At 47.2% G+C, this 26,956-nt stretch overlaps 1 protein-coding gene across 4 annotated transcripts in view; it reads right to left on the bottom strand.

Moving 5' to 3' along the window:
- Positions 1-26,956, bottom strand: part of Ddx31 (DEAD-box helicase 31) — a 65,165-nt gene that overhangs the window by 8,511 nt on the left and 29,698 nt on the right. For 2 of the 4 annotated variants that reach the window (XM_087652612.1, NM_001107824.2), the window contains 5 exon segments: positions 22,816-22,866; positions 21,250-21,389; positions 16,329-16,410; positions 10,560-10,671; positions 4,070-4,232 (listed from right to left, as the gene is read on the bottom strand). In XM_087652612.1, coding sequence (XP_087508738.1) covers positions 4,070-4,232; positions 10,560-10,671; positions 16,329-16,410; positions 21,250-21,389; positions 22,816-22,866 — 548 coding nt within the window. 4 annotated transcript variants of the gene reach the window in all.

Raw genomic sequence — 26,956 nt, 5'->3', positions numbered from 1 at the left:
TCACCCAAGACTCTACGTCAGGGTTGCATAGATTAGGAAGGGAGTGGGAGCTGTCTGCACAGCAGTGACCACAGGAGGCATGGAAAGACCAGGACCTCAGAAGTCAGCAGCTGAGAGTACTCAAGAGTTTTAAACCCAAGAGTTTTAGAAGTCTAGGGAAGAGATGGAGTCAAGTAGGCCTAAGGGACCAAGGTTGTTACGTGCTGCAAGATGGACCAAGAGAGCACCAACTCAGGTGCAGGAGGCAGGCATGGAGAAATCCTCAAGCTTCCAAGTGGCTGTGCCCAGCCTCTCATCTCACATTTGGCCAGTCTGTTGTTTGCAGAATAACTGGCTCAAAGAAATTGAGAAAAAATTCACAATGGGCAAGATTCCAGGTTTCCCTTCAGCTAATTAAGTGATATTAGGGAGGTTGTAAATGCCACGTAAAAATTGGCAGGCAAGCTGCTCCTAATGATGAGGATACTGCTTCACAGGGTGACACAGCTGCAGCTTCTTAGTGCTCATCTTCAGGGAACCTGATTCTGCTTTCAAGGTTGCTCCAGAGTGCTGGAAGGTTGCAGCTGCTTCCAGACATTCTCTGGTCCTTAGCCCCAGCAATACTTGGCTACTGGAGGCCAGCAGAAAGGACCAGACCAGTCACAAGGCCATCACCACAATGGCAAACTGCTTGTGTCTTACAAGACACTGAAGCAATGTTTCGTATTCAGCATCTGGTTTGTCTCCACAATGATGGATAACATGGTGCCCAAGAATCTTCCTTCAAGAGGCAAGAGAGCTGAGACATAGTTCTTGGCGTGTGCCTAAAGGTGCACACAGCATTCAAGTAACTTAGCCTACCCGTCGTGTGACACTTTAATAGACTTAGGAAGCAAGGGGAAGGCAAGGGAGACAGCTAATGGGGAACAAACAGAACCAACAGCAAGAGCTAAGCAGTCACATGGGTGAGCCCTTCCTATCTGTTTACAGTGCCACAGCACAGTGACGGCTGTTAACAGGGAATGTGCCCCAAGCCAGTGAACTTCAGTGATAAGGCTTCGGTGCTGATTCAGGGAGGGTCAAGGCTGTCTGCAAGTAACTGACTGCCATGTGTGATTTCCATAAAGATGTTTACTATTTTGAGACATGAAAGACTTGTGGGGCTTTAGAAGTGTGGAGGTTAAGAAATGCTGTGCTGTGCTGGCCAGGTAGAGCCAGCTCTCAGCATGTTCTCCCTGACTAAGCACAGCCACATCTAGGAGGAGGCTTTAGAATGCTTGTCTTGTAGGCAAAATGGGAGCTAGTAACGCTCTGACAAGGATGAATTGAGAGAACATACAAGTCAAATAAAATGATTTAAAACAGTTAACTGAGACTGCCATTCCTCTAATTAATTTTAAAGGAGATGAGTTGAGAACAGAACCAAGAGTTGGATTCTGATGACACTGTGGCTGATGACCACACTGGAGATGTCAGCAGAAGCTGAGAGAACTGTCTTGGGAAAGTGGGCTTGGTGTAGGGAATAATTCACACAAGATGGGGACTTAGAAACTGCAGTCACATTTCCACACTATCAGTGGCATCAGTCTTGTTATTTTGGAACCGCTTCCCACTGAGTGAAAAGGAATTATGGCCCTCACAGAGCATGTCCCTGGACTCGCTTTACTCATTCACGCCTACACAGACACCTTGGCCAACAGTCCAACCGACCCTGTGCAGCAGACAGGCTCCGCCCCCAGGTCTCTAGGAAAGATGGCAATTTTAGAGGACTAGGTTACCACTTTTGCTTCCTGGGAACTGCTGTTTTTGTGATGAATGTTGCTGAGGGGCCATTCAATATTTTACCAGCAGCATCTGTGTAGATGTTTGGGGTGGGGGCTGTTGACAGGTTTGTGTGTAGGTGCCAAGAAAGGTTTTGTGACTCTGACTGTACTCCTATGTGTAGAGAGATGTTTACTGTTCCTTTTCAGAACTGAAGCTGAGGGTCGGGAGGCTGACAGAGACCTGACTGTTAGGATCTCATTTAGAGATGTTACTTATTTTCTTGCTCTGAGAAGTGGATGTGTGAAGAAAGAGGCCATGTACACGGAAGACAAAACCCCTTTGCCCGCCCTTGGCTTGCACCTGACAAGCACGAAGTTTCCCACCTGAAGTCGACAGGCTTGCATCTGGCTGGACTTTGCTAGCAGACATCATGGGTTTGAGCACAGCAGGAACCAGAACTGGGAAGCAGAGCACTGAGAACTTAGTGCCACCACTGTACTCTTCTGCACGGGACAGAAGGACCCTGTTCTCTTTCCTGACAGGCAGATTTCAGGGAAGACCTTCAGCTCAGAACAATAATCATGGCGACAGCAGGCCTAACTCTTTGTACCTTGTGAGGTTTAATGGACTTTTCTTTGCAGCCCTCAAAAAAAAAAAAAAAAAAAAAAAGCAGCAACTGGCATTTGCTTGAGTCCTGACCAAGAAGTGTGGACAATCTGTCAGGTTCTCCCTGCCACTCACCCTGGCCACAATTATACAGTGCATGTGCAGATTAGCTGCAAAGCCACTTCTTTTCCAGGAGTGACAACACTTTCCCAAATACAAAAAGGTAGCTACAGTCTCCTCAGTGCCCGTCTGTGTTAGAAAGCCAGGGGAGGGATACGTGGTGAGAAACACCTTCAAAATAAGGACACAGCAGAAAAGGGTTGTTCCACATGGTGACAGGGTAAGAACAGAGTGGCATAGGCACTCAGAGTAATCCTGTGACACACTGCTGTCACTCACTGCCTGGCTCCCTGCTGCGCCAGCCCGACATCAAAGACTGCCCCATACCATCGTACATGCTCTTTAGCAGCTAATCAGCCCATTCTTTCCCGAATAAAGCCCAGTTCAATCAGCTGCTCACAGGGGTATAGTGGTCTTGATGCCCATCTGCTGGCTAGGGTCAGCTGAGACATGGGGTGGTGATTGCTCTCTCCCCAGTGGCCTCTCATGGTAATGTCAATGCTGCCACTTAAGTCATCTGCTTCCCAGGACCCCGTCAGAACGGAGCTGGAAGTGAAGTCTGAGGCCCCTGACTCTAAAACCCTACACTGGGCAGCCCCCTTCCCTCTGAAGCTAGGTGCTGACTGGGCTGGTGAGGCAGCAAGTGCTTCCTGGTAAAGGGAACACCAGCACAAGTATGCCTAAGCTCCACACATGGTTACTGGAGGTCGATGGCAGCACCTGGAACTAGTACGCAGAAAAAAGGCACACAGCATAGTAAGTACCCGAGCAGTCAAGGAATTTACACCAAAACCTGGGCAAGGGAGGCAAAGTTTCTATACTCCAACACTCACAGTGTCCCTCCCACACAGGTCACCAAAAAAATGCCCCTCCCCCAACCCCTACAGAGCCCCCAGAGGGGCTTCCAGCGCTCAGACTATGGTAGGAGGCTGAGCCGGCTGTTGGAAGACCACCACTCCTGAAGGAGAGAAAACAGACAATGCAGACATACAGACAGCTTGCTGAACAATCATTAGCTTAGGTCAGTACTGTGGGACTGGGCTCAAGGACAAGCCAAGTTCTCCACTCCGGGGACTCAGGATAACTGAACTCAAAGGTCAGTTTTGTTTACACTGACATTCCTTTCACAAAGATTCCTTGGACGAAGCAATCCTGCACCTACATGTGCACTTTGTGGTGGAAAGGGCAAGGGTCTGTGCAAAACTAAGCACCAGAGCTAATGATATAGAATACACAAGAAGCCTCCCAAGTCCCTGGGTTCGGTCCCCAGCTCCGAAAAAAGAAAAAAAAAAAAAAAGCCTCCCAAGTTATTCTAGTGGGGCATGAAGACAACAGACCCATCTTCCTGTTCAGTAAATCCCCACTGTGTTTGTGTCCAACTGATTAGGGATGATTTTTCCTCATGGTCCAAGTGCTTCTGTACTGAAGACAGGCAGACACTAGTGGTGTATCTCTCTCTCTCTCTCTCTCTCTCTCTCTCTCTCTCTCTCTCTCTCTCTCTCACACACACACACACACACACACACACTCTCCCCCCCCCCACGTGAGCTCACCTGCTAATGTAAACAGAAACTTGCACATGGTCTAATACCCATCTCACCTTTTAAAGCTTGCCTTTCTCACAGCAGAGACACCGAGGTTTCTAGGAGCATCTCTTAGTCCGAAACTCTTAGCCACATGGCCAAGGTGTAGGGACCGGACATGGAAGATAGACTTCAGCTCCTTGGGGTAGGTGGCATAGGCTCGGATGAAGGACTGCAGGGCTAGAAGAAAGGGGGAGGAGGAGGTCAGGACAGGGGTTCTGAAGTCCCAAAGCTACCTCATCCCTATCTTACCCTACTTATCTTGCCAAGAAAGAACAGAACCAGGACAATTACAACACAGGCACACTTGTATTTTAAAGTCTCTAAAAGGCCTAGGGAGATGCTCAGTGGTTAAGAGGACTTACTGCTCTTGCAGAAAACCTGAATTTGGATACCTACATTGGGCAGCTCTGCAGGGATCTGATGCCTCCCTAGGCGACTGTACTCACCTATGTATATGACTGCATAGATATACATGCATACATATAATGAAAATAATAAAAATAAAGTCTGGAAAAAAAGTCACTAAACAAAAATTATAGCCAAAATTATCACTTAAATAAATCCTATAAAATTTCCTTTGCTTTATGAAGAGCTGTCAAGAATCCAACAGAACAGGACTTCTCTTTTGTCACATACAGTTTCAAGGCCTACCACAGAGCCTGGCATGTCACATGCACTTGATACCTGTTTGGTACATATAGTAAAATGAAAGAAGAAACCAAGTGATCGACACTTCTTATGAAAATGAGAAACTCTTAGATACTTATATTAGGGGAAAATCAGTTACTTTGAACAATCAATGCTCACAGCATGCCAAGGAGAAAGGAAATTATAAAAACTAAAATAGTGCAGATGGCAGTTGACCTGGGTGCCTGCCACCAGCCTGGAGAGCCCAGTTGCAAAGCTGCAGTCCTACTGTAAAGCCAGGAGCAATCGATTCCTTGTTCTAGACCCCAGTGCAGATACAGAGGATCTGGGCTTTTTCCCTGGGTGCTGGAGCTTTGGCCAGGCCTCAGTACTTTAACCTGACATCCTCCTTGAGGACACTCTCCTGCATCTGTTTCCTCCTGGAATAGCCCACAAGCTCCCCTCTTCCCAGCAGGGAGATGATCCGCACTGAGCCCTGCCCACCACTGTTCTTTTGCTTTTACACCAGCTCCTCTACCAGGAGGGACAGAACCAGCCCTGTACCACTGACAAAAGAGGCACCAAGCACCAGCCTCCCTCAGCTAGGTGGTTGAGCCACTGGACTGGCAAGTTTGCCCACAGCTTAAGTGTAATATCCCAGCAGTACCTGGAGATTGCCGTTTATGAACAGTAATAAAAAGTGTCATTTTAGCAGATCATCTCCTGGAAGGATCCTGGGAATCCATCAAAGCTCTATTTACTGAGCAAAGTGAACTCCTTTTCCCAATCGATGGAAACAATAAGCACAGCGACTCCTCTGCACCTCTCTTAAATCTGTGTTCCCTTCTCTTCCAATAACCAGGGACCAGCTTTTCCAAAGAGCAGCTTTAACGCTTCAAATCGTCTGCCCCACCCACGGCTACTCACATTCTCAGAAAGGAACTCACTGGCACTGCAGTGACCACCAAGACCTGACTTCCCTTTTTTCCTCAGTTCTAACACTGTTCTAAATCCAAGCTGATTCAAGAGTCTGGGTCACCCCAAGGCAGCTTCTATGTCACTTCCTGCCACTTTTCCACATAAGAAGCTGAGCCCCAAGGTCACTGCTTGGCTCACAACCATCCTCTCCTCCACAGAACGCACTTCCCTGAAGCAAGCAAGTAGACAGATGTCTGTCCCAAGAGTGGTAAGGACCCAGCTTTACGGGGATGACCAGTTGCTGAGCAGTGGCAAATGGCAGGGAATCTTTAAGTCCTAGACATCAGCCCAGGCAGCATTTTACATTGCATATTTTAACCAAACCTTCATGTCCTCTAGGCTCTAGTGTCACTGGGGACAGCAGCAGCAGTGTCCTTGCCCACTTGCATGGACTTCCATGTTTGGCTAACTCTGAGACAGCAGGGGCAGGAAGTGGTTCATGCTGGCAGTGTCTAGAATGTACAGAAGGAATATGGCTGTGAGGCCAGCACAGTACGAAGTGGAAACCTGAAGGAGATGTTTATTCAGGGTGACGGACGGAGCTACAGGCAATGGAAGTTGAGCATTTGAGCTGCTGGCTCTTATTTCCAGGGAGCTATATGTAAGGTGCATGAATTAGAGGAATCTGTCTACAATAATCCACCCGGACACCCTGGTCTTTTTTTATTCATGGGCATCTGGATCAGGAATGGAGGTGTCATACAGCTGACTCCTAGGATAAGAAGTCAGAGGAATAATACTACAGCCTGAAGACAGTCCTCCGGCCCTGTATCATAAGCCCAGTCTGGTCCATGGCAAAGGCATACACATACCTATGCCAACAGCCATATTACCTAAAGGATGTGAGAAAAGAAATACCTTCTTGCAGTTCTCTTAAAGACAAAGGCCTCGGCAAGGTGCCTGGCCGATGCCATCCACTGAGGAGGGGTAAGTATATCACTACTAACAAGTGTCCTTTGCAAGCCCAGGTGCCAGGGCCACACATGACCCCTACTTTGCAGGGAGGCCAGAAGATGATCATGACAGAGCACCAGAACAGGGCAGGCACAGAGGGCTCTGCTCGGTAAAACTTCCCTTCAGAGTCTAGAATGAAAACACAATACCGCTATTTCTACAGCCCAAGTCCTAGCTAAAAGACACACAAAGAAGACGAAAAGGAAGAAGTAAGTATTAGCATTCTGTCTAAGCTTCACCCCCAGTTACCTGGCAACAGCCAGGTATGCCTGACACTATAAAAGGGGTTGCTTGCCCCCTCCTCACTCTCTTGCTCCTCTTGCTCTCTTACCCTCTACCCGCTTTGTCCCCATCTCCCCCTTCTCTCCACATGTTCATGGCCTGCCTCTAGTCCTCTCTTTTTCTCCTCTCCTCTCCTCTCTCTCCCTCCCCTGCCTCCCCCCCCCCACCCTTTCTCTGCCCCTGCTACCCTGTTAACTCCCCTCCCCATGCCCTGATTAAACTCTATTCCATACTATAGTTGTGTGGCTGGCCCCTCAGGGGGAAGGGGTGTCTCAGCATGGGCCGCACTGAAGCACCCACTTTCCCCAGACCTCCATAGACCATATTCACGCCCCCCTCTATCTTTTCTAAACACAACACTGGTGCCGAAACACGGGACATATCCTCTATCTTCTTATAAACACAGGGACAACAAGGAAACAGCCAACTCCTAAGACGGGACAAACATCACAGACCCACTTTCCTAGGTTCCCTAGAGACACACTGCCCCAAAACGAGCATGAAGCAGTCAGAGATCACAACAACCCTATTCCTGCCCCACCGTCGCCTTTCTAATTTTTCTTTTTTAATTAAACCAAAATGGGGGAAGGTTAGCATGCTGTCTAAGTTCTGCCCCACAGTTACCTGGCAATAGCCAGGTATGCCCTAACACTACAAAAGGGGCTACTTGCACTGTCCTCACTTTCCTGCTCTGGCTCCTGCTTTCTCTTGCTCTCTCTCTCTTCCCCCTTTGTCCCTTCTCTCCCCATTCTCCTCCCCCTTTCTCTCCACGTGCTCATGCTGGCCTCTACTCCTCTCTTCTACCTCCCTCCCCCTCCCTCTCCCTCCCCCCCCTCTCTCTCTGTCCCTGCTACCCTGTTAACTCCCCTCCCCATGCCCTGAATAAACTCTATACTATAGTTGTGCTGAGGCACCCCCTTTCCCCAGACCCCCATAGACCATAATCCCCCTATCTTTTTTTTTTTTTTAAACACAACACTAGCTGTTCTTGGACTGCAACAATCAAACTGATTATTAACAAAGATGGGTCAAACAGTGAAAAAGTCTACAAATGCAGACTTGGCCCAGTTTCTATCTAGTTTTCAGCTGAAAGGCAAGGGCAGCGGCATTGTTAATTATTCATGAGGTAGGTTCTGCAATGCCACAGAGGGGAATCAAGTTGGTTGAGGAATTTAAATATGTAAACTAAAATGCAAAAGGTAAGTGTCATCTTATGGGATACAATGGTTTTCCCTATATCTTTTTTTTTTTTTTTTTTTTTTTTTTGGTTCTTTTTTTCGGAGCTGGGGACCGAACCCAGGGCCTTGTACTTCCTAGGCAAGCACTCTACCACTGAGCTAAATCCCCAACCCCGGTTTTCCCTATATCTTAAGTTCAGTTTTTTAGAGTCCTAAAGTCACAATCCTAAGTGATTGGAGAGATTAGTGAGGGGCTTTGTGTCCCAAGGTAGGTGACTAGGATCTCTGGGGTGAGGGCAGCTGGTTCCAGCCCCTATCAACCTGGAGTGAAAGTGAGTCAGCAAACAAGAGACCGAAATAGAAGACAGTGACTCTGACGACAGTCAACACCCCCAATCACAATCTCTGACAACTGCTTGTTAATTTTCAAGGGACTATTTACACAGGGCAGTCCCAAGGCATGGGAACATCACTGACATGCCCAAAGTGGATGGTGTTGGGCAGGCATCTTTTTTTCCACTGCAAGGTTATCAACCTGAATTCAGCTGAGTCAGTACCTTCTTCCAAAGACCAAAATCACAATGACAGTCTCTACAGAGAGGTTCTTGGGAACTACTTGGAATTGCTGAACTCACTTTTGGGAAATGCTGAAGACAGAGCATTATTAGAGAAAAGACCAGAAGGACATCAGTACTTATCTGGCTGGCGTGACAGACTTCCATTGCATGCGACTGTGTCTGAAGTGTTCTGACAGTCTAATGTGTGCAGAGGATGAGTGGTGGCTATCTGCAAACATTTGTCTTTATTGGTAGTGCTGGGGCTGGAGCTCGGGCAAGTGCTGACCACTGAGTTCCACCTCTAGTCCTGATGCTGTTTTTCTCACCTACTGCTTGCTGGCCATTCACTGTAGCCTGGTTTCTAGCTTTCAATTTTACCCAGGGTCAATTCTCATACTGTAGCTAGGTGAGCTTTTAAAACACTGGTTCACTGAGCCACATCTCAGCTCAAAGCCTCCCAGGGCTCCCAGTTCCCTCAGGGTGACCTCAGAGCAGCCTCTGGCTCTACAGGGCTCTGTGTCAGCTAATCCAGTCTCATGCATAACCCATTTCCTCCCTTCAGAAGACTGAGTGCTCATCCCATTTTGTTTTGCTCACTCTGACCTCTGTTTGGGCTTACTCTGACCTTACCAAACACAGTGCAGTCACTACCCCTGACTCCATACCTGGTCTACTTTTCTGTAGGTTGCAGCGCTGTCTAAAGCACTCCCTCACCAGGCCCACTGTCTTGAAGCCACTCCGGGCCCTTCAATACATTAGCTTACAAAGCAGAGGGTGCTTCCCACCTGCTGCCTCCCGTGCTGAAGGCCTGGAGCACTGCCAAACCCCAATACTGCTAAGTAGTTATTTTTAAAAGGTACTTGTAGTTGGGAGTGGTGGTCCGCGTTTGTAGACCCAGCACTTGAGAGACTGTAGCAGGAGGGACCCAAGTTTAAGACCTGCTTGTAACATGACCCTGTCCCAAAACTAAATGAATTTAAAATAAAGAATGATAGATAGCAAGGCCTAATAACACCTCCAATCCTAGCACTTAGCAGACAGACAGATCACTTTTGAGGCCAGCCTAGTCCACAGCATACGTTCCTGTCTTTAAAACAAAACAAAACTTCTCTTTTCTCAAAATTCTCAAGGAACTCATAAAAAAAAAACTGTGTACCCAACTTGGGTCTTTTTGTTGGTTGGTTGGTTGGTTTTTTGGGACAGGGTTTCTCTGTGTAGTAATGACTGTCCTTGGAACTCACTCTGTAGAGCAGGCCAGCCTCTGCCTGCCCCAAGTGCTAGGATTAAAGGTGCTGCCACCATGAGCACTGCCAGGCTCCGTCTTAGGTTTATTAGCATTAATCAGTCACCATCGGAACATCTCCCGAGGAAGACGAGCTGGCTATTTATGGCCACCGTTCAAGTGGAGCTATGAATGCCACCTTTAGCACTCGGACCCCAGGGATAACTTACACTACAAAGGGTCTGAGAAGGACATTGGCATCCTTGGATGAACTGTCCAGGTTGAAGGTCTAAGCCCGTCCTCACCTCACCAATCTCAGTTTCCTTGGCCCTTCAGACAGGAACTGCTTAGGCCTGATGCTTCCAGCCCTACCCTCACCTCCAGCTACTTCTGCCAGCCTTGTCACCTCTGCTGCCTGGTGTTCACAGACAGAGAAAAACAGATCCCCAAGATCCAAGTTGTTGGGTCAAAGCTTTAGCCTTAATATAAGCCAAGATAAAGCCTCATTTGTGTAAAAGATGGAGATGGGTAAAATTAACATTTAATATCCCTTTAAAGCCTCCTGAGCTTGCTGCCAAACCCTGCCGAACTACTGCAGAACGAAGGCTTTGATGGGTACACAGAGGTTCCTGGACGTCCTCTCAACCATGGGTGGCTGTGCTGAGGGGGCAGTCACAGCACTCAATCTCCTGAGAGTCACACTGACCTTTCTTTGCCCAGGAGACCATCCTCTGACTGGAGTGCACATAATCTTCAAACACTGTCTGCAACACCGTGGCTCGCTCTCGGATTTCCTGGGGGCCAGTGGCATGGGATCTCTGGGAGGGTGGTGGAAGGATTAAAGGAGAGACAGAGTTGAAGTCAGGAATAATGAAGCAGTTTATAATAGATTTAATAACAGTAAAATCACACGGTAACCACCCAGGGGCCAACGAGAGTAATCCTTTCAATATTACTAGGGAAAGAAGGGAGCTATAAAGATGTTAAAGTCAAGCAAAGATGAGAGCTGAGTAAAAAGGGGGCAGACCAGGTCTGTTTATTTGTTTGCCCACTTTCCTTCACGCCCTCTTATTGCTCAAAGTGGAAGACCTTTGGTGGCACTCTGGAGTTTTCCAAGTCTGATTCTGGCATTTCAAATGATGAACGACAGGTTGTTTTCAAAGAACTCTTCTCTCTTAAGATTTTTCTCCCTTCCTCCCTTCCCCCTTATCAGTGGAAAAAGCATCCCCACCCCCCATAAGACCATTCCAGTGATCTGCCTAAAATTCAGCCTTATAAAGCTATATATCCCTGAATTTTGAGCTTGCGAATGGTGAGTGGTTTAGATCGGCTCCAGAAGCCGGTAACAATCCAGCTGAGTTCTGAGGATCTATGAAGAAGGCAGCTTTCCAGTAAGTCACATTCGGAGGCTGCCCGAATCTCTGCAGCCAGCTACTCCTGCAGCCTCTGAACACCATTAATAATATATAGGACCATTTTCATCTTTTAAAAGTTCCAGAGGAAAAAAATGTCTTTTAAAAATTCCTTCTAGGAAGTACTTTTTATTTCCTATATCGCACAATATGAAACACAGGTGTTTTTACTGACTAGAAGGCTCTGCAGCCTAAGTAGACGGGCTGCTGCTCATGGGAAGGGGCTACTGAGCCCCGGACCCCACCCTCACGGGTGGAGCCTTGGCCCTCAGAGGACAGGCGTCAGACCTGTGTGTGACCCTTGTCTTCCCTTCACTCTTAAGGCCAGAAGAGGAGGAACAAAGGAGAGGAGGGAGAGCCTCCCTTCTGGGGTAGACACTCATCTCTGCATTAATAGAGACTTAACAACCTGAAGATGTTTTTGGTGTAGTCACATCGTCCTGCTGCCTATTTGGCTGATGACAGTCTGGCTGATTTCACAGTACACGGTCCCCCTAAGGGTTTTATCCACTACGATGTCAGGAGCAGCGCCACTGAGGAGCTGTGTTACCAAAGTGGACATTTGCTATTGTCATTAGCAAGGATTTTTTTCACCCCTTAACTGATGTGAAATGCAAACTTCTCCGCTGCCCTCCTTTCGTTAAGCCACCTCAGCAGCACAACTGTCACCTTGCCTGCATTTTTTTTTAATATGAATGTGAAATTAGTGAGGATGCCCTTTCCCCTGGCGGACAGAATCCTCTGTTATTAAAAAGTAAAGCACTTTAATAATGAAAACTTTTTCCTCTTTTTCCTGTGTTTTAACTGTTTAAAATTAATGAGAAGGGCAGAATGGTTGTCAAAGCGATATTGAAAGCCGGGCAGCCAGGACCGAATAAGCACAAAAATCCCTCTAGAGTGTTAAATAAACAGAGCTGCAGCCCTCTCTGGATCCCTCTGTTGGTTATTGTATACATTCTGTAACAGCTCTCAGAATAGATCTGAGAGCCAGGGAGGCAGAGAGGTTTCAGAATTCCAATAAAGGCCTCAAATTAAAGACAGCCTGGTGCGAATTCCAGGAGAAAATTAAAGAGACCTCAAGCTTAAGTGACAGGTGACTTGCTTCTGTGTCACAACTGTCAGGGGATTTAGTGATAATATGGCAATATATTACAAAGGGCTTTTCTTAGTCCCCCCTTTAGGTTTCAAAATGAGGCATCTTTTCTTCCCAACCAAAAAAAAAAATTACATATATATAATGTGAGTGTGTGTACAAGTGAAATGTGTAGAAAATGATAAAATCAGGCTTACAGTTAAAATGATGAGGTCAGTTTAGAGATACGTAGGAAAAAGTTAATGACAGAAAACAATGCATGTAGGAAAAAGCACCCTTACCACACTTCCAGAAACAGCGTTAAGACTGCCCCTCCTGAGACTGAACGAGGTGACTTTAGTTGTGGGGAGGACAGTCTAAATTTAAACTGAAGACAGAACGGGGCAGAGTTCGGCAGTGCCACCTCAGCCCGAGACAGGTAAATGCTCCTTTAATGAGAGGGGGTCAGAGCCTGAGGCTTGTGAGCAGGCAGCACCGCCTCTCCCACCCTCACAGACACAGGCTACCGGTTAATGAAGTCAACCTGCAGCCAGCAGAGCACAGGCAGTTGAGAAACCCTGCCTCCAGACCCTGCCTCCAGACCCTGCCGGCCGGCTCTCGGGCGTGCCTCTCTCTGCAGCACCCCACTGATCCTTCAGAAGAAAGACCACAAGAAAGGATGAGCTGGGGCTCTGATCTGATTTTAACACTTCCCAATGCTAGCGACAGTCTGGAGAATTTTATGAGCAGAGCTCACAAGACAAAAAAAAAAAAAAAAAAACCAAAAAAACAAAAAAAAACTTGTAGAAAAACATGCTGGGAGGGTGCATGCAGTGCATGAAAACTTCACAACACCCAGAAACTGAGGTGCCCCAGTGAAAACTAGGCCGGGCCCCTTGAACCTATGAAAAGTTTTAGGTTGTGGCAGTGGCACGAAGGGGTGTGCACATTGAGGCATTGTGCTGAACAGCCAGCTTCCAAAATATATTTAACTAAATGGAAGGGTTTTGTTTTAATCACTCCTGCCTAGCTAAGCTTCACCCCGTGGTCCCCAGAACCTTCTGAGTGCCTCCCAGTCAAGCTGAAAGATCAAATTTATTCTCTTTGTAGGGAGGTGAACACTCACACCCAGACGCAGCCGTATATATATTTCATATACCTAAATATGAAATATACATTTTACAGATGCTTCACTAGCTTTCTTTCTGTTCACAGAAGCCCAAAACTGTGTGTGCCAAAGGGACATTTACCATGGGCTCGAGTGGAGCTGGTGAAGTAGAGGGGACGGTAACGAGGTACAGCATTTGTATGCTGGCCACTTGTGCATCTGCTGCAGAACTGTCTGCACTGCAGGGAGTGGGTAGCCAGGACAGGTACACTTTTCACCAGAAACAGAACGAAAAGAAGCTGGGCCCCTCCCTCCCTCCACCCTCCCAGGCCAGATATCTGTGTGATTAACAACACAGCAACTTAGACCAGGCGGTCCTTCCTTTGAATTAAAATACGGCTGGGTCCTACAAACTAGGTCTCAACCAACAGGAAGTTTAGTGCCATGAATTTAGTTTTCCAAGTTAATCATATCTAGCAATGTTAGTAAAAGCCCAATCTTACTTAGCATTTCCCCCTCAAATAAACAGCAGCAAATTATAAAACTATAAAAACATTCAATTCATTCCCACCAAAAGGTGGGAGCCTGGGGTGAAGTGATGAGATGGTCTCCGCCAAGCTGTTTCTGCCTCATTTCACTCAACCCCCAGGCAGCCCTCAAATATGGGCACTCTCATAATCCTTCTGCAGAAAGGAAAACTGAGTTCCTGCCCAAGGCCACAGAGGCACCAGCTGTGAGGCACGGACTCAAGTCCTGGCTGACTCGACTCTTGCAACTCTTGCTCAGACCTTTACAATGGCTCTTAAGGCTCAGGACGTCTTTGAGGCTGGCCCCTAGCCAGGAAAAGGCTTAAGGAGAAGGCCACAGAAGGGCAGATGTTAAAAATGACATGGCCAGTTGCTGAAAGGACAGAGGGAAATGCAGCTGCTCTGTTCCTTCCCTGGGGACATGTACTCCTGTGAGGTGGGGGTGCTGCTCAGACTTACACAACAATCACCTCCCTAGAGGAAAAAAGTCTGTGTTCAGGGATAAAGACTACTCAAACCAAAGCTGGTCTCAGAAACAAGCTACAGAAGGCTAAGTTTGACCCAACCTCTACGATTTCACTCGTCATTTCCAGCTGGTTCTCCTTTCTGCAGGGCAGGCACAGGCTCGTGATCTGTTTATTAGGATACAGCACTGCCGGCCCAGTGTCCAACTACAGTGTAGCCTTCTGTAGCTTGCAGTAGGATACTGGGCACTTTAGAACTGTTTCTTACACTACTCTATACTCTCCTCGAGTGAGTACTGTATATCTCAATTTTTACACGTGAAGACACTGAGACTTGCATAGGCCCAGAGCTCTGCCAGTTTCCCAGAGGCAACCAGCTGAGGAGTCTGACCCAGGAATCTGCTCTCACGCACTCTCAACACTGCATCCTCTGTAGCTCCCAAGCTCCCTGCTGACACTGTGGAGCTGGACTGGAACCACAGTGAAGTAGCCAGTTGAACATTAAAATAAACACTCTAAACACAACAGTTACAGAATGACTGCGCAAAGACACTGCGTCTGTGTCAGCTGCTCGATCCCTTAACAACAGACTGATACGCTCACTCTGGTCTGGCCGCTGTTTCATACAGAAAGTCATTCAAAATAACTTGCTGACATAAACTCCCTTAGTTGTGCTCTGGAAGAAGAGAGCTTAAGCTAAGACCAGATAAATCTAACCCCTGCCTCAAAAGCAGCATCGACTCAAATGCTGCACCTGACACAAAATGGAACTAGCACAGCCGGATCTAAGTGGGTCTGATCTTCCCACTCTGTCATCAGGCCTAAGAAAACAAACATAAACATGCATGCAATTAGCCCAGTCACAGAGCAACACACGTGTGCACACACTATACTAACGATGGACTAGAGCCACATACGTGTGCACACACTATACTAGCAATGGACTAGAGCAACACACGTGTGCACACACTATACTAGCAATGGACTAGAGCAACACACGTGTGCACACACTATACTAGCAATGGACTAGAGCAACACACGTGTGCACACACTATACTAGCAATGGACTAGAGCAACACACGTGTGTACACACTATACTAGCAATGGACTAGAGCCACATACGTGTGCACACACTATACTAGCAATGAACTAGAGCCACATACGTGTGCACACACTATACTAGCAATGGACTAGAGCCACATACGTGTGCACACACTATACTAGCAATGGACTAGAGCCACATACGTGTGCACACACTATACTAGCAATGGACTAGAGCAACACACATGTGCACACACTATACTAGCAATGGACTAGAGCAACACACGTATGCACACACTATAATAAGCAATGGACTAGGGGGCAGGGCCGAGAGGCAGCAGGGAGGGGATGCTCAGGCCTGTGGGCACAGCTCGGTATCTCCATATGGAACTGCACGGATGGTAAACATTTTTCTTCTTAATGATCTCAACTTTACTCTTCCTCTGTAGACAGTGCATTCCATTAAAAATGGGGAACCTAAGTATGTCTGAGAGAGAGACAGCGATATTTATTTCTTCCATCGTGCTATGAACGGGTCTAGCCAGTGGTCCTTGCTGATGATCTGGAGGGGCTGCCACCTGGGTGAATTCACAATGCTGGCTCCAGACTCAATGCCCTAGACCACCTTTCTGCAGAGCCTGCTGCTGCCTGGCAGTCCTCCAGAATGGACTGGTGCCCATTAACGGAGTGAGACTAGCTAACATATCCAGAGGGAAGAGAAGGAAAAAAATCCAAAACATCACCATCAAGGTCTGACTTCATCTAGTGCTCATGGTCCTTAAAATGTACACTCTGTCTGGCAGAAGACACAGCCCACACATAAAGTCTCCATCAAGATATGAACCACTCACCTGGGCTCCCCTTTGTCTCCTTTTAAAACAATCATCCTTTGCCAGGACAGCCAAAATACCTTCCAGCTTAATCTCAGAGACACTGTAAGAAAAGAGCACAGAAGTCAGCCTTTTCAGTGTCCCAGAGATAGCCCAGATTCTGATGTATAAAACCAACCCATTCTGAAATGAGAACTAAGGACAAGCAACATCTGAGAAAGGGGAGAGCAGGCTAGTGAGTACCTCAGCTGGCACAGGAGCTTGTTACCAAGCCTACAACTTGACTTCAACTACTAGGACCTAGAAGGAGAGAACTGAATCCCAGAGTTGTCCTCCAACTTTTATATTTTTACCTCCCCCACAACATAAATGTTAATAAAAAACTGTCAAAAAGACGATAATCTTTTTTTCTCCTCCTCCTCCTTTTCCTCCTCTTGTTGTTGTTTGAGGCAGGGTTTCTCTGTGGCCCTGGCTGTCTTGGAACTCACTCTGTAGACCAGGCTGGCCTCAAACACAGAGATCTGCCTGCCTCTGCCTCCTGAGTGCTGGGATTAAAGACAGGTAATTAAAGAGAATTTTCTTAAGCCTTAAGGCATTTCAAAAAAGGAAAGGTGGCAACAGGGCCAAGTCAGCCAGTGTCCCCTGCTGATGGGCCTAAGACAGGTTACCTCGCATGGGGGTCTTCCTTGTATCTGCCCACTCATCATGCTTTCCTTTCCTTTCTTCATCCCCTTTTTTGGGACAAGGTCTCATGTGCCCTAAACTGTCGGTCTCTCACTATGGAACCAAGGCTGTCCTCCATCCCTTGCTTCCATCCAGTGCTGGGTGACAAGCAAATATCACCATACTAGGCTTCTGCCATCCCTCCCTCCCTCTTTATTCCTTCCTTCCTTCCCTCTCTCCCTCCTTCCTTCCCTTTTCTTTGTACGTGCTTATGTGTGTACACGGGCACACACACAACATGGCTTGTGTATGGGAATCAGAGTAACTTCAGGAGTCATTTCTACCACGTGGTCCTGGGTATGGAGTCGGTCAGCAGCCTTGCCAGCCCTCTGCCATTGCTTCATCCTAAAGTGTAGTTACCAACACAGTAGGCTTATTTCTTGACATGACACTTGAACTTGAACAGGCAAGAACATCACTTCACACAGGCTGCTATGCAGGATCCATAACTAGTGGACAAGGACTGCAGTGACAGTGGTGAGTGTTCTAGCTCTGTGCATAGCTCCTCTGTTCTTTCTCTACTCTAGAGAATCTTTACTGTTCTGGCCTCTAAACCATTGAGGGACCTAAGACCAAATGATCCCCTAAGACCTGCAGCCATAAGCAAACTGCTGAAGGCAGGAATCAAAACAAGGGAGCATGACTGGCCTCTGAGAAGAGTCTGGCAGGCTCCAATGCACCTGGCAAATACAAGATCATGGCTCTAGAACTGGCGAGCAACACAGAAGCACAACTAGAGACAAGAAATGTGAGAGGCTGAGCTCATCTTCCAGAGGAAAGGGAAGGAGAAGCTCCAGGGGAGAGAAACAGATCATGAAAAGACAAGTGATTTCGCTGTATATTTTCTTTCTGTTTTTTTTTTGAAAATGTTAACAGCAAATTAAACCATGAATGGAAACCTCTTCTGGGTGAAGACAGTTCTCTCTTTCCCCAATGGTTACTGTGACAAGGCTGTGAATGAAGCTGCCACATCTGACAGCCACTCACCTGAGACCTGTCAACTCTCCTGAGCTTCAAGCCTAGCCCCCGTCCCTGAGCATCCACAGACCCATGAAGGAGAGGCGTTGCTAGAGCAGGGAGCGGTAGGTGCAGGAGTGGAGGGCTGGGGAGACAGAAGGAAGGGCAGGGCACCCCTTCCCCCAGAAGCATTTTCTCCAGGTCCCAACCTGTGAAGGACAGAGACATATATGTGGTGGCTGACTCTGAGGATGGGACTTGTCTCACATGACTCCTATGTGTCATCTGTAGGGCAGGCAGAGACAAATACACTAATGGAAAATAAATTGTGAAGTGGGTTTTGAGGGCTCACAGCTACAATTACAGCATGTGGGGCTAAAGCAAGAGGACTGACACAAGCCTAAGGCTAGCTTAGGACATGCGATGTTTAATGCCAGTCTGGGTTCCAGAGTAAGACCCTGTCTCAAAAGTTAAAGAAAACAAAAACAATTTTGGGGGTGAAATATTAAAAGAGAGGAGAAAATGTGATAAAGAGCTAAGGGGAGGAAAAGTGATTAAACAACCACCAAACCAATTCAGTCCCAGAAAAGAAAGACGCTTTTGCACGCACAAGGTCAGGCATCAGCAAGCTGGAATTTTAGGTAAAGACCTGCAGTCACCAAGTTCTCCCTAACCTGAGGCAGTGCTTCTGAGAAACAGAGCAGAGCTACCATGATTAGTTCAGTCCTATGGACAGATCCAAATAGTTCTGTCTTGCTGGGACACCCGGCATGTCCTGACAAAGCTTGTACATTTTAACAAACCAGCAATGGCTTTCCTAGCAACACTGAAGCAGGAAGGACCCAGCAGCATAAACAAGCGGAAGGACAGAGGGACAAAGCTCTGAGCATAGATGGAGGTGGCAACAGCCCAGGGCTCCTGTCCCTTGCCCACTATGCTAGAGCAGATTGTGAAGAGAGCACTCTACATCTCCCACAAGAGCGCATACCCCTCTTCTACCGCCTTGTCCTTTGAATGATTAATGTTCCCTTTAATTTTCAAAAACGTCCTGGACTATTTCTGTCTATTACATATAATGTAGTGACTTTAAAAAGTTTTAAAGATTCTTATTTACTTACTTACTTTTTAAGACAGTGTATAATGTAGACCAGGCTGGCCTTGAACTTCGCTGATGACCCTGAACTTCTGACCTCCCAAGTACTATGATTCGAGGACTGTACCACTCCTCTCAGTTTCCACTGGTCTTGGGAACTGCACACATTAGCAAGCACTCTACCAGCTAAGCTCCAACTCCATCCGGCTCAGCTCCTGCAATGTAGTCTTTCTCATCAGAGTTTATTTTAGTTCCTATTTAGGGGACCAACAGAATTGCTACTGTGGACTGTGAGAGAGTAAGCAGCCGTGAGCACCCTGAGCAGGCAATGAAAGGCTGAGTGAGCAGGCCTGGCTGGCCTGGGCTGGGAGTTAAGGAGATAGGAAGATGGGCTGCTATGGGGCATGCAGACATTCCTTCCCACGACTGCACTGCTCCAGGCCCTCAGCACAGGGTGCTGTGGTGAGAATCAGCAGGGGAAACTGAGGACCAGCTCCAGCAACAGGCTTCCAACTCAATTTGCCAGGACTCCCCAAGAATACTAGCCTAGGAAAAGGGCAGCCCAGATGCGGACTACCACGAGGAGCACCATAAGCCCCAGGTTGGAAGGCTCTGAATCCAGCTGGACACATCAGAGAGGAAAGATAATGACCTGACCAGTATGGCCTCATGAGAGAGAGCAAACAAGGGCACCAAGGAACAAAACCATTCTTTTTCTTCACAGACTTTTTTTTTCCTTTAAAGATTTATTTATTATATATAAGTACACTGTAGCTGTCTTCAGACACACCAGAAGAGGGCATCGGATCCCATTACAGATGGTTGTGAGCCACCATGTGGTTGCTGGGATTTGAATTCAGGACCTCTGGAAGCAGTCAGGGCTCTTAACTGCTGAGCCATCTCTCCAGCCCGACAGACTGTTAAGACGAGGAACAAGGCAAAGAGAAAGGAAACCCAAGCTACCTTAATTTAGGCCCACTTGAATGACAACCAGGAATAGGTGTCTACCTCTCCATATCAGAGGTAGCTGGTGTACTCTGTCTGTCTGGTGCACTCTGTCTGTTTCAGCCCACAGATGCCCACACCAACAATCCTCAAAGAGTTCTGAGAAATCTCAGTAGTCAGAGAGAGTACTGCCTGCTGGGAAATGGTCAGAGTTGGTGGGACAGCCACATACAGCTTTGCAAGTCTGCAGTCAGTTGGGCTGGCATCTCCACACCAGGTCCCCAGCAGTGTTTACAACTTTGTAAAGGAGGAGAGAATATCCTTGGAGTTTCATGTTTTACATAAAATGTATGGCTGGTCAAAGAGGAAAAGACAGGGAACCACTTGGCAGCTCCACAGAGATATGCAGACGCACGCCCGCTATAGAGCATCCGTGTTCAGCAACACCCGAGCAGCCAACAAGACTTGTGGGCTTGGCAGGCATCATGTCCCAGCACCTTGGGCAGACACATGGCTCTCCCAGGGCTTCCAGACAGACATGCATCCGCCATCCCGCCATGTCTGAGCAGAAGAAACTCTTAAAAGTAGACCCGTGTCAGACACTGCATGCCTTTACAAGCTCACTGCCAGAGTCTGTGACTTCAGGAATCAGAGGATTTATGGAAGGCAGGACAAGTCCTTATAAGTGGCCCAGGCCAACAACCATTTCCACGTGAGCTTCCCACAGGGGCACAAGGCCAGTTATCTGACAATACTACACACAAGACAGAAACTGGGCAATCCTGGCTGCAGCTATGCAGACAGTGTCTTGTTTCGACTACTCTGAAGATCCCTTTCCTTCCTGAAGGAAAAAGTCTGTGCTTAGCAAAAACATTCTTCTTTCTATTCAGACAAACCACACTGAAGCTGTTAAGATGCTAACCGCAAGGATGGAAATTGAGAATGAAGAGGCTTCTGAGAAGCCGGCGTTAAGGGCTTGCCTCCTACTGAAAGCTGAAAAGCCAGGGGCACAGACGCCCTGTAAGTTACTGGCACTGCAATGAGAACTGCCAGGTGTGAACGGTACTGAGGGTTTCCGTTTTTGCCATTGGCTATTCTGGAACTCATTTAGGGATCACAAGGGTTAATGGCTCTTCTGCAGCTTACAAGGCCCATCCACTCAAAAAGCGACAGAATGTTAATTATGTGAAATCTGCTGAAACCCCTTTCAGGTTTCTGACTCACTTGATTTTGTGAGAAGCCAACGAGTTGACATACTCTGCCTCCGAAGGAGCCAAAATGAGCAGGCTGCTCCCATGACAGCCGATCCGGGCAGTCCTTCCAATGCGGTGAATGTACTCTGCAGGTGCAGACGGAGCACTGTACTGAAAAGGACAGCGCAGATGAAGGGGTTCAGACATCAAGGGCTGACACTAATAGGAGGAGCACCCCTCACCTGCAGCAGGCACCAGGCTACGGCTACTCTAGCACAATTGGAAATCTGGAATTATTCAAGCTGAGGCTGTTGGCTTCACTGGAACACGGTTCTCCCTTTTCCAGTTTGTGACCTTTCACTGAAGTGACTATGCAGAGCACAGTGTAAGCAGGTGGGTAAATTTCTCCAGATGACCACATGACCTTGGCCTACTTCCTTGGTAGACACAGCAGCTGGGAGGAAGCAACAGCAGACAAGAGGTGCAAGAATGAAGGACACCAACCACTGTGCTGGCAGAGTCCACCTCTGCTGCTGGCTCCAGGGGCACGCAGGCCAACCACCTCACTGGTGGGGACGTAGACCGTTAAGAGCAGACAGTGCAGGTTTGTGCTATGGGGAGTGTGTTCCTGACTCAGGGAAAGGGCAAGCTCCCACTCAAGAGAACAGGCAGGCATCTTGTTATCTTTGGCAGTAACCTTACCACTATTAAAGTTAAATGACCCGACCCCCCCATTCCCCTCTCCCTCTCTGCTGCTACACAAATCAAAGATTAGCAGTCCAAGGTGAAGATATCATACGAAAGGCCAGTCATTTAAAACTTGTCAATATCCACAGTATGAGTCTTCCCATAATCAAAGCAGAGTCTGCCCCTGGCACACTAAAATCGGCCCTGAATTCCCATCTCCCATTGGTTCTGTGGCCAGCAGGAAAGAGACACAATACTTCTAGTCCCAACATGATCACTTATGACGAGCAGATCAAGATCAGATTTTCCAGCATAAGACAGGCAAGAAATGCCACAAAATGTGAATAAACCATGAGTCATGTAAACAGGGCACATGTCCCCTGGCCCCCACAGACAGGCTTAAAAATACCATTCTGCAGACTAATGAAAAAAAACCTAAACAAAAACCCCAAACAAACGAAACCCAACTAGACTATAGGGCTAACACCTTTACCCTCCGGCAGAGTGTCTAAGGCAGGAGGTGTGTGTAAGATGCTGTCAGGACCTTAATTGCTCCCCGCAGGTCAATGTACATGGACATTGCTCTCAGGACAGCTGAGCCATTTCCTTCTGGACACAATGAGGCCTCCCGGGGGCCTGGGTAACTCCTGTTATTTTCAGACTCCAGAAACTTTGGTTTGTGACAAGAATTAGACTGGAAGCAGAAGAGCTCATGCCCTCTCCTGAGAATGCCGTCCTGGCTGCTCTGCTGCAGTGCTGCAGAGGGGCTGGGCTAAGGAAAGATGTCAGAACTGTCGAGATACAGCTGGCTGCTGCCTGGTTACCAGGGCAACACCCAAGAGAGTAATACTGATCATTCAGTGCATTTTCTCATGCTCATATACTCATACCTCAGTGACTAGAAGATTACCTGAACAATCCAGGTGACTTGTGGGAGATCCAAGCCTCGAGATGCAACATCCTTTAAAACAAAGAGAATATGGTTTATGATTTAAAACTGAGTTTCTCTGCCTTTTTTTTTTTTTTTTTAAGACAAAATTACTACTCTGTGGTCCTAGAACTTTGTAACCCAGGCTGGCCTTGAAGCTGAGGTAATTTTCCTGCCTCAGTTTTATCAATGTATATTACTATTCCTGGCCCAAGAGCTAAACTTTTAATACTTAGTAATACAAATTCTGAAGACAGACAGAGACAGACTGACTGACTGTCTGACACACACACACACACACACACACACACACACACACACACACACACACACACACCACAAGGCATGCTCAAGATTCTGAATACAAAAAGGGCCCAAAGCATTTCATCTATCATTAAAAATTCTGAGTGAGGGGGTTGGGGATTTAGCTCAGTGGTAGAGCGCTTGCCTAGCAAGCGGAAGGCCCTGGGTTCGGTCCCCAGCTCCGAAAAAAAGAAAAAAGAAAAAGAAAAAAAAAAAAATTCTGAGTGAGGAGCTAGCAAGATAGCTCAGAGGGTAAAAGCTCCTGCCATCAAGCTTGACAACCTGAATGTGATCCTTAAAGTAGAAGACCAATTCCCACACGCTGCCCTCTGACTTCCACACACGTACCAGGCAATGAAACCCACCCAATGTAAAAATATAAAAAATTTGGTGGGCTGGAGAGATGGCTCAGCGGTTAAGAGCACGCACTACTCTTTCAGAGGTCCTGAGTTCAAATCCCAGCAACCACATGGTGGCTCACGACCATCTGTAACGAGATCTGGTGCCCTCTTCTGGTGTGTGTGAAGACAGTTACAGTATACTTAAATATAATAAATAAATCTTTTAAAAAAGATTCGGACCTGGGACGAGTTAGGCAAGATTCTTTCACAACTCATACACAATGTGCAGGTCAGCCCTAAACCTTGAACTGCAGCTGATGCTGTACCATGTAAGAGTTCTGAAATCGTGAATGGCTTCGATGGCACACACCTATTAATTCCAACACTTGGGAGACTGGGGGGAGGAGGATCAGGAACTGAAGATCATTTTCAGCTACAAAGCAAATGTGAGTCCAGTCTGGGCTATAAGAGACTGTTTTAAAACACACAAACAATCATCCCTCAAATTAGAGTAAAAAGCCATTAGGATAAATGTACCATGGACCGCAATCCCAGCCCTTCAATACCAGCAATGCCAAGAAACTAACAGTCACAAAGCAAGCTGGCATGCTTTTGGAACACCCCTCCTCAAGTCATTCGTGTGTAAAGGTGGTAAGCTGCAGTGTTTACTGAGGACTCTGCCTGTTGGGTTTAGAGCAGGAAAGACTAAGTAATTTGTAGTTGTAGAAACAACTACAAATTAGGATACATTCTAACCCTGCCCACCACTTCAAAGACTTGACTGGACAACTAAGAAGTCATAAAAGGGATAGAGATTTATTTTCCCTTGCAACTGGTCACCATCCAAAGAGCCCAAGTTCTCAGCTCTGTGCCATTCTGGCAGACTAGCTGGAAACACCCAGGCTATAGCAGTAATGTGCACTCGGATTCCACACTTCAGTCCAGCAACCATAGCAAGAGTCCAGCCTTCAGCATTTTACTTACAGTATCTCAACTAATCCTTATTCAAAAAGGTATTCCGTGTATTTAACTGGGGCATAGGGTGGGGAGCATGCCACTGCACACGTGTGGAGGCCAGAAGACGGCCTGTAAGACTGGTTCTCTTCTCACACTGCATGGTTCCTAGGACTACAGTTATGTGGTCAGGCTTGATGGCAAGTCCTTTACCTGCTGCGCCATCTCACCAGCCTACCCTACCTAATCTTAAAAACAGCCATCACCTCACTGATCAGGAAAAAAACCAGGTCTGAAGCAGGATACGAGGCTGTGGTAACTTCAGATGCAGCCTCCGTCATCTTGCTTCATTCTACTCCGCAGGAAATGCTGGGTCTCCAACACAATGTGGTGGGGATGCAGAAGCGGGCACTCTCAGCAGGGCGTCTGGGGATACTTGAAAAGCACGTTTGCACTTGCCCCCAGAAAGCAGCCTCACTTCTACAGAGATGCTGGCAAAAGGCAATGCCAGGCAAGTGGAAGCTATTCCTTCAGCAGTGTCTATGAAGAAGCAGACTGAATAAAATGTAGAAAAAGAAGAAGACTCTACTAACTTGGAGAGTTTCTAAGAGACCTCTGTGTGTGTGTGTGTGTGTGTGTGTGTGTGTGTGTGTGTGTGTGTGTGTGCGTGCGCGTGTGTGTGTGCGTGCGCGCGCGCGCGCACGCACGTGCATGTATAAAATGCTTTTGTGTATGAATCATAAGCATACTTGTTTATATTTTTTTTAAAAAAAATCACTTTTCTTTTTTAGTTACCTTCAGGGAGAGGAGATCAGGAGAAAGACTGGCCAAAGACACACAGTGGACACTAGAGTGTCTGGTGTGAAGGACGGTGATCAGCTCTTATGCAACAGAATCAGTGTGGCCTACAATACCTCTTGCCAAAAACTAAAGCCTAGAAGCCAAATCTAACCAACTGTCTAGAACTAATTATTAATTTGCAGGAACACAGGAGACAGGAACATTCTAAATCACTCCAAAAAGATGTACCTCAGAACAAGACCATGAGAAAAATGAGAGCGAGGAAGGCTCAGAAGGTAAGTGCTTGGCAGCAAGCATGAGGACCTGCGTTTGAGTGCCTAGAACCACCCAAAACTAGGCACAGCAGTGCCTGTCCATCAGCCCCATGATTAAATGGAGACAGGAAAATCCCTGGAAGCTCATGGGCCAGTCAGCATACACAGTTGGAAACAGCAAAGAGAACTTGGCTCAGATAAGGTGGGACAGAGCTGATGGAGCTGCCCTCTAACCCCCATACATGGGCAAAGGCATGAAGCAGGTCTCCAAAGGAGACTCAAAACTGCCACAGCTGTGCGCCATGGTTCACACCTGTAATTCCATAATCCCAGTGTGCAGAGGCAGAGGCAGGATTATGACATTGGGTTAAGGTCCAGCCTCATGTACATAGCAAGGTTTAGGCTAGCCAGGGCCCCATGGTGAAATCTTGTCTCACACAACAAAAAGCACCCGATTTTAGACAGAGAAATTCAATGTGGTTCTTACTTTTCTGTTCATATTTTCCTGTAGTGTTTACTTTGTTTTAAAGAATAGGTGTTATCCATTCCCCTGAAATTCTGATATAGAATTGCAACCTACAGAACAGTGAGTGTCCATCTCTTCGGTAACCCATCAACTGCTAATCCTTAACACATTTGCTTTCTCCTTCCATCGGAACACAGACACAGGAGACAGAGAGTTGAGCGGATGTGAAACACACGCACACACAAACCTTAATTGTCTAAAGCCACTTGCAAATGTCGTGACATTTCCGTCTGCAATACTTTAGCAAGGGCTCCCAAGTCAAACAGTTCTCTTCTACTAGCCACCGTATTCGACTCCAAGAGAAGGAGAAACACTGTTCTCATCAACAGCCGGTGGCAATTTCTCCACTCAAACTGAGATGGGATGCTTTGCTCTCCAGTCCAGAAGCAAGCAATGATCACAGTCCTTGCTCAAGACTTCCTTAATCCGGAATGGTGCCTGAATGGTCTGGATGAAAATGGCTCCAAAGACTCAAAGGGAGTGACACATATTGGAGGTATGGCCTTGTTGGATGGAGTGAGTCACTGGTGGGGGAAGGGGTCTTTGAGGTTTCAAAAGCTCAAGTCAGGCCCAAGTGTCACTCTCTGCCTACTGCCTAATTATTGAGATGTAGAACTCTCAGCTATTCTCCAGCAGCATGTCAGCCTGCACACCCACTGTCGTGCTTCCTGCCATGACAATAACAGACTTAAACCTCTGAATGGTAAGCCAGGCCTAGTTAAATGCTTTCCTTATAAGAGTTGTCATAATCACGGTGTCTCTTCGCAGCAGGAGTACACTGACTAACAGCATCTTTGCTTTCCATTGACTTTTGAGTTTTAAATTTTTTATGTGTATGTGTGTGGGCCTGAATATACGGATTCCATGTGCATACAGGTATAGTGGAGACGAGAAGAGGTGTAGGATCCCTTGGAGTTGGAGATGCAGGATTCTGGCAGGAATGG

This window comes from Rattus norvegicus, chromosome 3 (genome assembly GCF_021556685.1).
Source record: "Rattus norvegicus strain SHRSP/BbbUtx chromosome 3, alternate assembly SHRSP_T2T, whole genome shotgun sequence".
NCBI lineage: Eukaryota > Metazoa > Chordata > Mammalia > Rodentia > Muridae > Rattus > Rattus norvegicus.
The sequence above is the reverse complement of the archived record's forward strand: the minus strand, read 5'-3'. Positions and strand labels throughout refer to the sequence as shown.